The sequence below is a fragment of the Callithrix jacchus genome, chromosome 4 (genome assembly GCF_049354715.1).
Source record: "Callithrix jacchus isolate 240 chromosome 4, calJac240_pri, whole genome shotgun sequence".
Taxonomy (NCBI): domain Eukaryota; kingdom Metazoa; phylum Chordata; class Mammalia; order Primates; family Cebidae; genus Callithrix; species Callithrix jacchus.
Window position 1 is genome coordinate 46,428,384 of NC_133505.1, and position 13,472 is coordinate 46,441,855.

The following is a 13,472-nucleotide window of genomic DNA, read 5'->3' on the forward strand; positions in this document are numbered from 1 at the left end:
GACTGCTGGTTCACTCAGTAATCCCATTAAAGTTCAATTTTTTTTAAACTCAGTTTTTACAAGTAACAGTTTGCTTTGGAGAAGCTTTATTCACATAAACCTCTTTCAGACTCACAACTTTATTCAAAGACAAGTTTAAGACCTTTGGATATACCATAAACTCAACCAACTTATAAATTAATTATTCCTAAGTTTTTTTCTCATTTAGAGAGATGGATAAGCTTGGAGATTTCTAGCTTTCTGATTTATATGAGAATTATACAGTATATCAAGGGAACAGACCTTCACTGTGTCTGAGTCAGATGAAGTGGCTGTTTCTGGACCTTTCATCTTCACTGCTCTCCAGTGTAGAATGATGGGAGGCAGGCTCTGTGCCTCATATTTTGTTGTTTACTTCTTTACATGTAATATAAATCTGTTCCCCTTGATTTTCGGAATAGGCTTCTGAGAATTTCTTTCTTTTGGGCAGTAATCCGAAGTTGGATGCTAATTCCAAAGGTCAGGTTATGACTCCATTCCTCTGCTGACTGGAACTTGAATCTTATAGAGAGGTGCTGGTTGCAAATCAAACATGTCTCTACCCTGCTCAGCCCCTGCAATCATAGCCATCCCTGGACCAATCATTAGCAAGGAGTGGGATTTGGAACGAAAAGCATAAGAGAGTAAGAACTGCGATGCAAATATCCGGGCGAAACTGAAAAGATAACTCTTACTGCACCTTTCTTGAAGTTAGGAAAATACCTTTACTTCTTAATTCTGTCATTGTTGAGTACTCACATGCTAGGTTTTTCATGTACATTATCTTATTTAACCCACATTATCCTGAGAGGTGTAAGTAACCAGCTCCCTTTGTTTTACAGAAGGCCCCAAAAGATCAAACAATTTGCTTTCAGCTATATGCCTAGTAAATCAGGATTTAAATCCAGGTCTAACTCTAAAGCTCTTTGTATTGCACAGACTTTGGCATGGAAGTTAGAAGACTGCTAACTTTGAATTTCTGGTAAGTTGTAGTAATTTTCTCAGCTCTTGCTTTCTCTATCTATGAAATAAGAGGATTGAGCTGAATTTTAAAGTCATTACTGGCTGTAACATTCTGTGATTCCTGGATTCTGTTTCAGATTCAAGCATAGAATGTATAAGAGCTTCTACTCCTCTCTTTGTGAGCAGCCAGTTGAATTTGTATGTTAGCCTGATGATGTTATGACATCATCAGCCTGTGCAGGTATAGAAAAGGCAAAGAAGGAGTGTAGGTTAAAAGAAGGTACCCTGTGTCAACTGCTTATTCCTAAAAGAGTACCTGAAGTTCTGAATTGCCAGTTTATAAAGGAAAACTTCAAAGTTACCTGAGCATGAAAGGAGCATGGCAAGCATGGGCTGAAGAGTGTATGGGTAGGATCTGGTATTAATAATTGTCTTTAGACACCAACATCCTTTACCTTCAAAGGGTTATTGTGCCTGAGTAAGTTTCCGTGTGTGCATCTGTCTCCAAGCATTGGGGATTGTGCTAGATGGTACAATGATGACTCAGTTTCGGTTCTTTCAGAACGGTATAACATTTCCAATTAAATGTTAAATAGTTGTGGGAGGGACACAGTGATTATTGACATAGGAGAGCTAATGAGATGACATGATATAGAAGAAGCATTATTGCAGTATTTTTATTCCATTGATATAGTACCTTTTTCTTGAAGGTGCTATACAAATAACACTGAGATAGTAAGCCATTTTAAAATGTCAAAACATGGAAGAACAAGAAAGTGGCTGGGAGAAATACACAGAAAAGAAGCAGAGGGGGCTTTAGAGCATTGATCACCTTAACAGTTACTAACTGGCTACATTCATTGCACTCACTAATGGTGCTGGAAATGGCCAGAGGTTTGACATGGAGGTCTCTTTCTTGGGCCATTCTGGTGATCACAACGCTGTTGTTACCCAGACTAGAGTGCAATGGCATGATCTCGGCTTACCACAACCTCTGCCTCTGGGTTCAGGCAATTCTCCTGCCTCAGCCTCCTGAGTAGCTGGGATTACAGGCACTGTAATTACAGCCACCATGCCCAGCTAAATTTTTGTATTTTTAGTAGAGACGGGGTTTTACCATGTTGACCAGGATAGTATCAATCTCTTGACCTCATGATCCACCCACCTCGGCCTCCCAAAGTGCTGGGATTACAGGCGTGAGCCACCGCGCCAGGCCGAGTTTTGACTGTTTTTAAGGTTTATATAAGAATAGTACAATCTACTGTTATTTAGTGGCTTACTTTTTTCCCTCAACTTCATGATTGTGAGATTCATTCATGTTGATATATGTGACAATAGTTGTTTCCATTATGTACATTATTCCATTGTTTGTGCCATTATTTGTCGACCTTAAGGCTTCTTCTGACAATATTCTTGTACATGTCTCTTTGAATATGTGTGTTGAGTTTCTCTCAGGTGTGTATTTAGGGATTAGATGACTGGGGTCTAGGTAATGTATGTGTATTTTTATCTTTACTGGATATTGATATGTAATAATTTCATTAATTACAAGTATTTTATAATTTGATTTCACCCATAAGTTTAAAATGTTTTTGTTTATTTTATTTGGGGAATTTCCAAATATATAGAATTTTCTTCTTAGCAGTTTTTAACTCAGTTGCCCTATGGTCAGGTATTGTCTCTATCTTGGTAATTCTTTGGCATTCATTGAGACTTTTGGTTTGTATTCTAGTATGTGGTCAAAATTTAGCCAGGTTTTAATCACTTTTATAAATATTCCATGTGCTTGAAAACGATTCATTCTCTAATTGTTGGATTCTTGGTCTTTGTATGCTTATTAATTATTTTGTGTGAGAAGTATATTAAAATCGTCCCCTGTAGGAAATTTGTCAGTTTCTCTTGAATATAACCATTTTTGCTTTAAGTACAATTGGCCCTTGAATGACACGAGTTTGAAATTTGTATGCCTGCTTATATGAAGCTTTTTTCAACCAAACCCAGAATGAAAATACGGGATGCTAAAGCTGTGTATTTGGAGGAGTATTTAATATATGGTGGTTCAGTAGGGCTGACTCTGGAACGTGAGTATATGCAGGAGTTCTGAAACCAATCATCATCTATAGTAAGGGACAACAGTATTTTGTGGCTTTGGTGGAGCCTCTTTTACTGTTTTTTAATGATCTTCTTCACGTCTAATAATGCTTTTGACTTAAAGTCTACATATTCTGACAGTACTCAAACCATACTAGCTTTCTGTTCATTTCCTCCCCTCCCCTCCCCTCCCCTCCCATTTTACTTTTTCTTTCTTTTCATTTCTTGGTTCTTTTTCTTTCCTCCTCAGCCCCTCCCACACCCCTCCCCTTTCTCCTCCCGCTCTCCTTTCTCTGTTCCTGTCCTGTCCTCATTTCCCCTTCCCCTGCCCTTCCCCCTTCCCTTCCCCTTCCCCCTTCTCTTTCCCCCTCTTTCTGTCTTACTCCTGGACTCAAGGGATACTCTCGGTAGCTGGGACTACAGGTGTGCCCCACCATTCCCAGCTAATTTTTAAAAACTTTTAGAGATGAGGTCTTGCTGTGTTGCCCACGCTCATCTCAAACTTTGGGCCTCAAGCAGCCCTCCCACCTCAGTCTTTAAAAATGCTAAGATTATAGGTATGAGCTACTGTGCCCTGCCTGTTCCTTTATATTTATTTGCCAGGTACTTTTTATATATACAATCATGTTATACTTGGGGATTACAGGACTCCCTTGTATATACCCGAATCGGCATACTCAAATCCATCAGTCTGCACTGCAGAACCATCGTATATGGAAAGTAGACCTTCCATATATGAGTTTTGCATCCCGTGAATGTTGTATTTTTGATCTGCATTTGGTTGAAAAGAATCTGCGTGTAAGTGGACCCACATGGTTCAAACCCATGATGTTCAAGTATTCACTGTACTTTAACATTTTGTTTATCCTCTCATATTTATGTTTTTATTATGTCCCTTGTAAACTGAATATAACTTGACTTTACTCCAAATTTTCTTTTAGCTGATAAATTCAGTCTGTTTACATTTATTACCATTACTGACATATTTATACTTATTGCTACCATCTTGTTATGTGTTTTCTGTTTACTCTGCTGCTTTCTGTGCTGCCGTTTTCCTTATGACCTTTCCTTCTGAAAAGTTTACAAAACTGTTCTTTATTCCCTTTTTCTTTCAACGGATTACCCTTAAATTTTTAACATGCATCTCTGGCGTTGTAGAGCCAAACAATTAAAATCAGTATGTCTGCATTCTTCTGAATAATAAGGGACCTTGGAAAACTTTTAACTCGAGTCACCTTCCACTAATCTTAAACGTTTTTGACCAGTGTTTTACTTCCGTGGTTTTTTTCAATCACCCAGATCAGTCTTTTATTATTGCTGTTGTTGCATTTAATTTTTTATCAACTTTCATTGTTTTCTAATCCTCAGAGACGGTGAACTCCTTAATTAAGCTGATTTTCTATTTTTCTTCAGATTTTCAAAAGAAACAACCAGACGATGATTCCGCTCCAAGTACAAGTAACAGCCAATCAGATTTGTTTTCTGAAGAGACCACCAGTGACAACAACAATACCTCGATAACCACGCCCACTCTTAGTCCCAGCCAGCAGCCGCTTCCGACAGAACTGAATGTAACTTCACCAAGTAAAGAGGAGTGTAAGTGCCTAGCTTCTGAGGGTGGTAGAGCAGCTTAAGAACCTTGGCATAAGCTTCTTGGTAATGCCAGAAAAAAACAGCACTTCTTTTATTTTTTATTTTATTTTATTTTTTTCTTTACAACAGTCAAGACTTTCCATCCAGTAACAACAGCACTTCTTTTAATTCAAGATAAGTGTCCACATACAACACCCAAGCCCAGCAAGTTAGAGAATAAGTTTCAGCCATTCCTGAAGAGATAGCCTTTTATACCCATCAAAGTATATGAAGTTTTGAACCAGTCTAGAGAGCAGTGGTTCTCACCTATGGCTGCACATTAGAATACAGTGGGGATTTTTAAAACAATTTTAATCTTTAGCACCATTCTCTAATTCTCATTTAATTGATCTGGAGGGAAGCCCAGAGGTCTGTTCTTTTTAATTCTGCAGAGAATTCTAATGTACAGCAAGGACCAGTAGGGATTCTAACCCTAATTGAGGAGCCTTGGATTGAAACCTTACCTCTCTCACTAATTGGGCTTTGACTGTTTCTAAGCATTCAACTGAGGTAACACTGTATTTCTTAGAACATAGGGCATTTAAAGGAAGGAGGAGATGGTATTACTCTTCCATAAGTCTTCAGTGTTAGAATGCCATTATGTAGGTGATATAGAAGTTTATTGTCTACTTAATATATATATATTTTTTGAGATGAAGTCTCACTCTGTTGCCCAGGCTAGAGGGCAGTGGTTCCATCTCAGCTCACTGCAACCTCCGCCTCCCGGGTTCAAGCGATTATCCTGCCTCAGCCTCCCGAGTAGCTGGGATTATAGGTGTCTGCCGTCATCCCTGGCTAATTTTTGTATTTTTAGTAGAGACAGGGTCTTCAACTCCTGACCTGAAAACTGCTACTATTTGTTGAAAATTATAGGGATATTATGACATAGCAGGTTTTGCCTTTTAAAAGCGCTGCTTGGCCAAGGCAGAAGGATTGCTTGAGGCCAGGAATTTGAGACCAGCCTAGGCAACATGGTGAGACTCTCGCTCTACCAAAAAACAAAAAAATTAGCCAGGCATAGTGGTGTGTGTTTGTCGTCCCAGCTGCCTGGGAGGCTGAGGCAGGAGGATCTCTTGAGCCCAAGAGTTGAAGGTTACAGTGGATTATGGTCTAACCATTACACTGCAGCCTATGAGGCCCAGTCTTTTTTTAAAAAAAGCTAAGTTGAAATTTAGTATTTCAAGTTTAATGAATATCTAGAAACACAGGTTAGAATGTTTGGTGATATCATTGCTTTGAACCATTGTATGTTCTGTTTACTAACTTTCAAAGGTTAGCAGGAAACAGATACCTAAATCTATCATAAACTACGGTATTTGGTAATACTGAGAATGTTAAATAAGCAGGGTCATAGTCCTTGTCCTCAAAGAATTTGAATGGGAAATTAAATATATTTGTTACAGTATATCAGTGGTTATCAACCAGGAGTGATCTTCTACCCAACAGCCCCAGAACATTTGATAATGTCTGGAGGCCAGGGATGCTGCTAAATGTCCTGCATCACATAGGACAGTCCTTTGCAATAAAAAATTATTCAACTCACAGTGCCAGTAATGCTGAGCTTGAGAAACTCTGATACATGTTTGCATATACCCATGTTAATGGTCCTTATATATTAAAGAGAGCAACTGTTGAAGGACATTGACCTACTGAGGAAGTGGTGTTAAAGATGGATAGAAGGTGGTGAAGAGACATACTAGACAGTAGAATGAGCTGTAGGAAGAAAGCTGTATGGAGTTTCTCAATGGCAAATGACTCTGTTAGGACCATTTATGGAAGAGAATGAAGGACAAGGCTGGAAGAGTAAATTGTGGCCAAGACATAGAGGCGTAAATGTCCAGCTAAGCTATTTGGATTTGAGACAGTAGCCATGTTTTTGAGCAGAGGAAGTGATATTATTATAATTCTTTGGAGAAGTAACCTTGGTTGTATTGAAAATTGAAAGGATTAAACAGGAATAACATTGAAAAGAGAGAATTTTAAAAATATTGTAACTTATTGAATAGAGGCCAGGGCAGGTGTAGAATTCATGTAAGCAGAGAAAAAAAAAATGGTGAAAATGGTAGTGGTAATGCTAAGGCAGTAGATTTTGTTTGCAAAAATCTAGTCAAGGTCACGAGGAGCTGATGACAGCTATAGCCCCTTGGCTTAGAAAAATATACACCATCCATTTATACACAATTTTGCATAAAATTTCTCTGCAGCTTATTATGGCCCTTGGATTCAGAACTCCTGGTTTAAGGAAAAGGTTGTTCAGGATCTTAATCTGGTGGAACCTGGACTGAATTCATGGATACCAGGATCGGGCCACAGCAAACCAATTCAAGCAGCCAAAATGCATGTGAGGCTAACAGTAACTACCATTTATTGAGCACTTTATGTATAAGTCATTATTCTACATGCGTATTTTCTCACTGTTCCTTGTGATAACCCAATGAGGTAGATACTGTCATTATACTCATTCCATAGATGAGGAATTAGACACAAAAAGGATTAAGTAATTTGCCTATGGTGACAAACTAGTAGATACCAAAACCACATTCAAATTTAGGCATTTGGCTTCAGAGTTCGTACTTTTAATCAGTTAATTCACAATGTGAAATATAACTGTCACAGGGATTAATATTTGTGTGGGCAAGAAGAATGCTTTCTCTCTCTCTGATTAAGATATGTGGGAACCTACATCATAACCAAAAGTTATTAGCCAGTTTAGGCCACTGTAGATTGCTTTGGTTTTTCTTTTAAAATATGAATACCTTCAGCCTGATTAAGGATGTCTAATTCCACTAGCTTCATTTCCTTTCTCTCTCTTTTTGGTGATATCATTGCTTTGAACCATTGTATGTTCATCTTAGAGTTATACTTTTTGAAGCTAATCTCTTTCCTAATTGCTCAAGTTTTTACAGATCTAGGAAAATGAGATTTGCCAATTGGAGATATGGTGATGACTTAAGTTTGTATTGTGTGCAACTGGTTGAGTTGGATTTTCAGGGGAGAGAAGTCAAGGTTGACTTCATCCACGTGGGGATAATGGTTTAAGCCATAGGGGTTAAATGAGGTTGCCAAGGGTGAGAGCAAAGAAAGTGAGGATAGTCCTGTAAGTGAAACCTCTACACTTGGGGAGCAAAAAAGATAGAGGAAGCAACTGAAGAAGTCAGGAGGAGAATGATAGTGGGCAAGGTCACAAAAGCCAAGGAACAAATTTCAGTGTAGAGTGTGGGCTTTAATAATAATTATTATAATGTTAGCTCATATTTATGAAACATTTGCTGTATTCTAAACATTATTCTAAGTTCTTTAGATGCAGTAACATTTAATTTTCAATGTAGTTTATTAGGGTAGGTGCTTTTATTATACTTGTTTTTATAGATGAGGATATTAAAGCTTAGAGAGATTCATTAACTTTCTGCCCAAAGTTACAGAGCTATTGCATGGCAGTGCAGCCCATGCACTAACACATGAATTTGGATCCAGAGCCTACACTTCCAGTCACTATAGTATATTGTCACAATATTATGAAAATGCTGCCAAGGCTGTAAACTGACAAAGAAGCACTTGGATTTAGTGATCATAAGATGGATTACCTAAATAAACTATTTAACAATAATATTTAACAAAATATTTAAGAAATTATTTCAGTGGTTTGTATATTCATTTAGCATCTTTGCTGAGTGCACTATATGTTAGACACTAAGTTAAGTGCTGAGTATAGAAATGAGTAAGATTAGGTCTTTATACACAAGGAGGTCACCTTTTTTGACTATATATGCTTCTCCCTGAGAGTCTGACTTGTTTTCCCAAACAGGTGCATAAGCATTTTGGGGTGGAAGGGAGGAAGTAGCTAGTAGTGGTTAACCTGCATATCATTTGCAAAGGTTTTTCAGGTTGTGTTTACTACCTCACCTAGGTTGAAAGCAACTGTGCTGGATTGAGGAGATATGTGCCAGATTGGGGGTTGAGAATATGGGGATAAGAGAAGTGACCCTGAGTTTGTTAAGAGCTGTTAGGGTGGATGCTTTAAAAGTCAACAGGAGATAAAGTGATTGCCTAGTAGCAGTGAAGGCCCAGGTGAGACTAGGCAACCTGATTCATCTATATCTTGCAAAGTTCTTTAGCTGTGATCTGCCAAGGTGATGAAGGATGGAGGAAGAGGCAGCAGGAGATTGCCTGTGTTGATATTTTAGTATCCTCAAGGGAGCAGAATTTCATCTGTGGGTTCCTTCTTAGCTTCCCCTAAAGAGATGTAGAGAAATAAGATACAGCAGTTGCTGGAAAATGGGTTTGGGATGCCAAATACAAGTACCACGAAATTTGTAGATTATTTAGTAGTCATGGATCCATTGTTTTTGCATAGAACTTGAAGTGCTACATTTTCTTTTGGCCTTGTGAAAAGTTTTTATTTTTTTTCCCTAATATACAAGAAAATGGATTTTGCTTAAATCTGCTTTCATCATCTTGCTATCAACATGAACTTCAACCATGAACATACCAACAGAAAGTGGTGAGAGTCTGGGTACATTTTATTTTGAAAAGACTGCAGATAGAGCAATAACTATTGACAAAAGTATGTCCAACTTAGAAATGGGACTGATTTTTACCCAAAAGAATTTCTTAATATACTTCCCTGAAGGTAAATAAAGCGGATATCCAAAAGCTCTAAGTGATATTTCTCTGTCTGTATATAAACATATGTCTCCCTGTCCCAAACTGTGTGTATCTGCAGAGGAGTCATGGAGTTTAGCCATTGGAAGTCTTTTCCAAAAATAACGTAAACAAAATTCAAATAGTGACTAAAGGGCTTGTCACAGCATTTAAATGCTATAATAATGGTAATAGCTCACAACAAGTATACTTACTAAGTATCAGGCATTATTCCAGGTACTTTATATGCACAGTTGTTCCTCACTATACACAGGGGCACATACTCAAGTCTCACAATCAGCCATGTGGAACCCACTTATATGAAAAGTTGGTCCTCCATATATATGGGCAATACTGTATTTTCAGTCTGCGTGTACTTGAAAAAATTGTGCATCTAAGTGGACCTGCACAGTTCAAACTGGTCTTGTTCAAGGATCAACTGTATTAATCTACTTCATCTTCGTAATTACCCTGTAAGATAGGTGCTTCTATTGTATCCATTTCACAGGTGTGAAAATGGAGGTACAGGATGTTTGATTATCTTGCCTAAGATCACAGAGCACTCTGGCTCCAAGGTCATGGCTCTCTGCTACCACACCATAGCTGCCATTCTCTGTTGTGATTTATGGTTGAAAGGGCATTGCATGCAAATTACGCTATACAGTGGAAGGTGTGTTGGACAAACTCTTAAAAAGATTAAAACATTTCTTTGTGCTTTTGCTACTACCTATTTACTGTTCTCCCAATTTCCAGATTTTTTTCTAAGGGAGATGAAGTGTGATTTGTAGTTAAGTGTTTTTACCCAACTTTTGCAGAGAGAAAGGATAATGCCAGGTTGTAGTTAGAATGCATCACTTGTTGTTGTTTTTAAGGTACAGGCAGATGACTGCTCACCCTAAGTTGGAGTCTTAACAGATTAGACTTACAAGATACGAAATCCCCTCTTATTCTTTATGCAAGTCAGCTTTTCTGTTGTCATGCTTTTAAAGGCCTGAGAATCCCTATTTATGACCTGTTTGGGAGGCTTATGATGTGCATGTCTACCTGAGTTTTGGGGTTTTTCTTCCCAGTCCCACTAGCATATTGGATGGAAATGGAGGTGTTGGAGGGGTCATGGCTGGTCTTTTTTCTTTATAGGCAGAAGAGGAAGAGAACTGATACATACTGCTAGGGAAGATTAATGTCAATAAATAGACTTGTTTTCAAATAGTCTGACATTTTAAACTAGCAGTTAGAGAGTACCTGTCTCATACAGAACACTCTTCTAAGCTCTGTGGAGGCACATATTAAGGATTAAACAGCAACCAGCACTTACATAAAACCATAGTTTATAACAGGGGTTGACAAGCTATAGCCCACAGGCCAAATCCAGCCCATCACCTGGTTTTATGCTGCTCAAAGCTAAAAATGATTTTTACACTTTTAAACAATTGAAAAAAAATATTTTGTAAAATGTGGGAATTATATGAAATTCCTAATTTAGTGTTCATAAGTAAAATTTTATTGGCACATAGCCCCACTCATTTGTTTATGGATTGTCTGTGGCTGCTTCTGTGATGCAACAGCAGAGTTGGATAGTTGCTTTGGAGACCCAGTGACCTATTACAGAAAAAGTTTGCAAACCCCTGTTTTACAGAGTATTTTGATGCACATGTTCCTAGGATCATCTTGACAATGTGCAGCATAGGTAGGGCAGATATTCTCCTTTCTATTCTACACATGAAAAAGGGAGGTTTAGATAGTGACCCTCCTTAAGTCCCATGACAGGGCCAGAACTCTGCTCTGGGCCTTTTGCATCTATAATACAGGACTCTGGATATTTTCCTACTCTTCTCTGCTGCATCTACCTAAGACATACTTTTATTGTAGCAAAATAAAATATACAGAAAAAGTGAGAACCATTTTCACTGGCGTGTTAGTGAGGATTTTTAATGACTAATGCTTCATTTTCAGGTGTTGACTGGATTTTCCTTTAGTATGACACTGATTCCCAAAATAGAAATTTGAGAACATACTCTATCTCTATCTTTAGTTAAATTAATGTGGTTGAAGAGAGATTTCCATTGTTTCCTTGGAAACTGGTTTCTGGTGATATCCTAGCTCCCTCAGGGATTTTTAAAAAATGGTAGTACCTTTCAACAGATGTCCTTACTAGACTGCCCTGGGTCTCTGAACATCCATTGGGCATCATTGGCTACACATCTTAATTTCTGTCTGACAAGCCTTGATCTGTTACCTGGAAATTTAGTATCACTGCCACCAAGTGGCTCAACTTCTGATTTGTTTGTTTTTACCAATTAAATTTCTGATAATCTCTAAATGAAACCAGTGTTCCCTTTTTCAGACTGTGCCTATTTCAGGAGGCCGGATATTGGGCAAAATAGGCTGGTTTCTTCTAGTAAAGCATTAAAAATATCACCTATTAAAAAATATGACTTCCTGCTGGGCTGGTTTTAAGTGAAATATGGTGGGGAGATTTATTTACAGTTCTCTCTGTGTGTGTCTTTCTCTTCTCTTTTCTCTAATGAAGCTCAAGGCATCAGGCCGTTTATCAGATATAATTATACAACAGATGGAGTTTTTCTGATATATAATAGTCTCAAAGTGGAAGATTCTTTCCCATAATGAAGAATGCCCAAATTTTAGATGTCTCTTTTGATTTTAATTTAACGGTGTTTTTTTTCCCCAGTGCATTTATTTGTTTATCCTAAAGCTGTTTCTGCAAAGCATGCTGCTTTTATTAGGGCTGTGTTCTGAAAAGATTGATACTTTGCAGTACAGTTTGATAATGTACAGTTATATGCTATATTGAAGTGAAGAGCTATAATTTATCAAAAATCAGTGTATGGGATCATTAAGTTAATCTCTGTCAAAATATAAGACTTCAGCAGTTTGGCAGTGTTTTCTTATAGAAATTATTTCTGTTCTATAATGTCAGCTGGGTAGGAACTTGTTCAAGTACTGGTAGTGTCATCTGACCTTCCATTTATAGTCAAAATAAGAACCAAATTAAAGCAAAGCCATAATTTTTAAGTTATTTATTTCCTGGCTTGCTTTTCTTTTTCATAACTTTTAATTCTATTTTTAAGTCTTCAAGTAAAGCATGACTACATTCTCAGTTTTTTAATTACAAAGACACAGGTTTAGATAGACTCTAGAACATGAAAATATTCTAATGTATCATCAGTCACCACCACCCAATTCCTACTTTTTACAGAAATAACCATTGTTTATTCATTTTGGTGTTATATTTTTTCTCTGCACCTGTGAACATGTTTGCATATAAGATTTTATTTTTATATAAATGAGAGCATCCTTTATATATTGTTTTGTAACTTGGTTTTTAATGTATTTTAGAGAGCTTTCCAAGTCCACTCGTGGAGATTCGCTTTACTCCTGTATAATATTCCATATTATCCTTACTAGTCTTTTCTTTACTCTTTTCTCTGGAGGCCATTTCTAATATGTCACAATTATAAGCCCTGTCAAGTAACCATTTTTGTACAGGGCTGATTGTGCACATGTTATTTTTCCATGGTAAATACATAGAAGAGAAACTAACAAGTCAGAGAATATATATATTTTTAAAATTTTGATCTACATGGCAATATTACTCTTTAAAATGATTAAATGACTTTATATTCCTAAGAATGATGTTTGAGAGTGATTGTTTACCACAGCATTACCAGTATTAGGTGCAGTTTCTTCTTCTTTGTTTCTTTCTCTTTTTTTTGGTAAGTTGGGCAAAAGAAGAGGTTATCTTAACTTGTGTTGTCCTGACATCTCCTGGTAGTGAGATTGAGCAGAGTTTTATATGTTTATGAGCAATTTATAAGTCTCTAGTGATTTGCCTATCAGTGTTGTTCTTTGCTTATTTATTTTTTATTAACTATTTTTTTTCTTACTGATTTGTAGGAATTCTTTATATGTGTAACAAATTCTGGATAAGTATTTGTTACATTTATTGCCAGTTTCTTTCGGTATGTTACTTGGCTTTTACTTTTCACTTGGGTACCTTGTATTCATTAGAATTTTTTAAATTTTAATGTAAGTCTGTTGGTCTTTTGTCTTCAGTTTTGTGCCTTTCTTAGAAGGCTGTCTGAATCATAGACAGACATATTTTTCTA

General features: G+C 37.2%; 1 protein-coding gene across 7 annotated transcripts in view; it reads left to right on the forward strand.

The window, feature by feature from the left end:
* ZFAND3 (zinc finger AN1-type containing 3) overlaps positions 1-13,472 on the forward strand; it is a 335,328-nt gene that overhangs the window by 240,191 nt on the left and 81,665 nt on the right. For all 7 annotated transcript variants that reach the window (XM_078369088.1, XM_078369085.1, XM_078369084.1 and 4 more), the window contains one exon: positions 4,486-4,668. In XM_078369088.1, the coding sequence (XP_078225214.1) occupies positions 4,486-4,668 (183 nt within the window). The remainder of the gene's footprint in view (positions 1-4,485; positions 4,669-13,472) is intronic.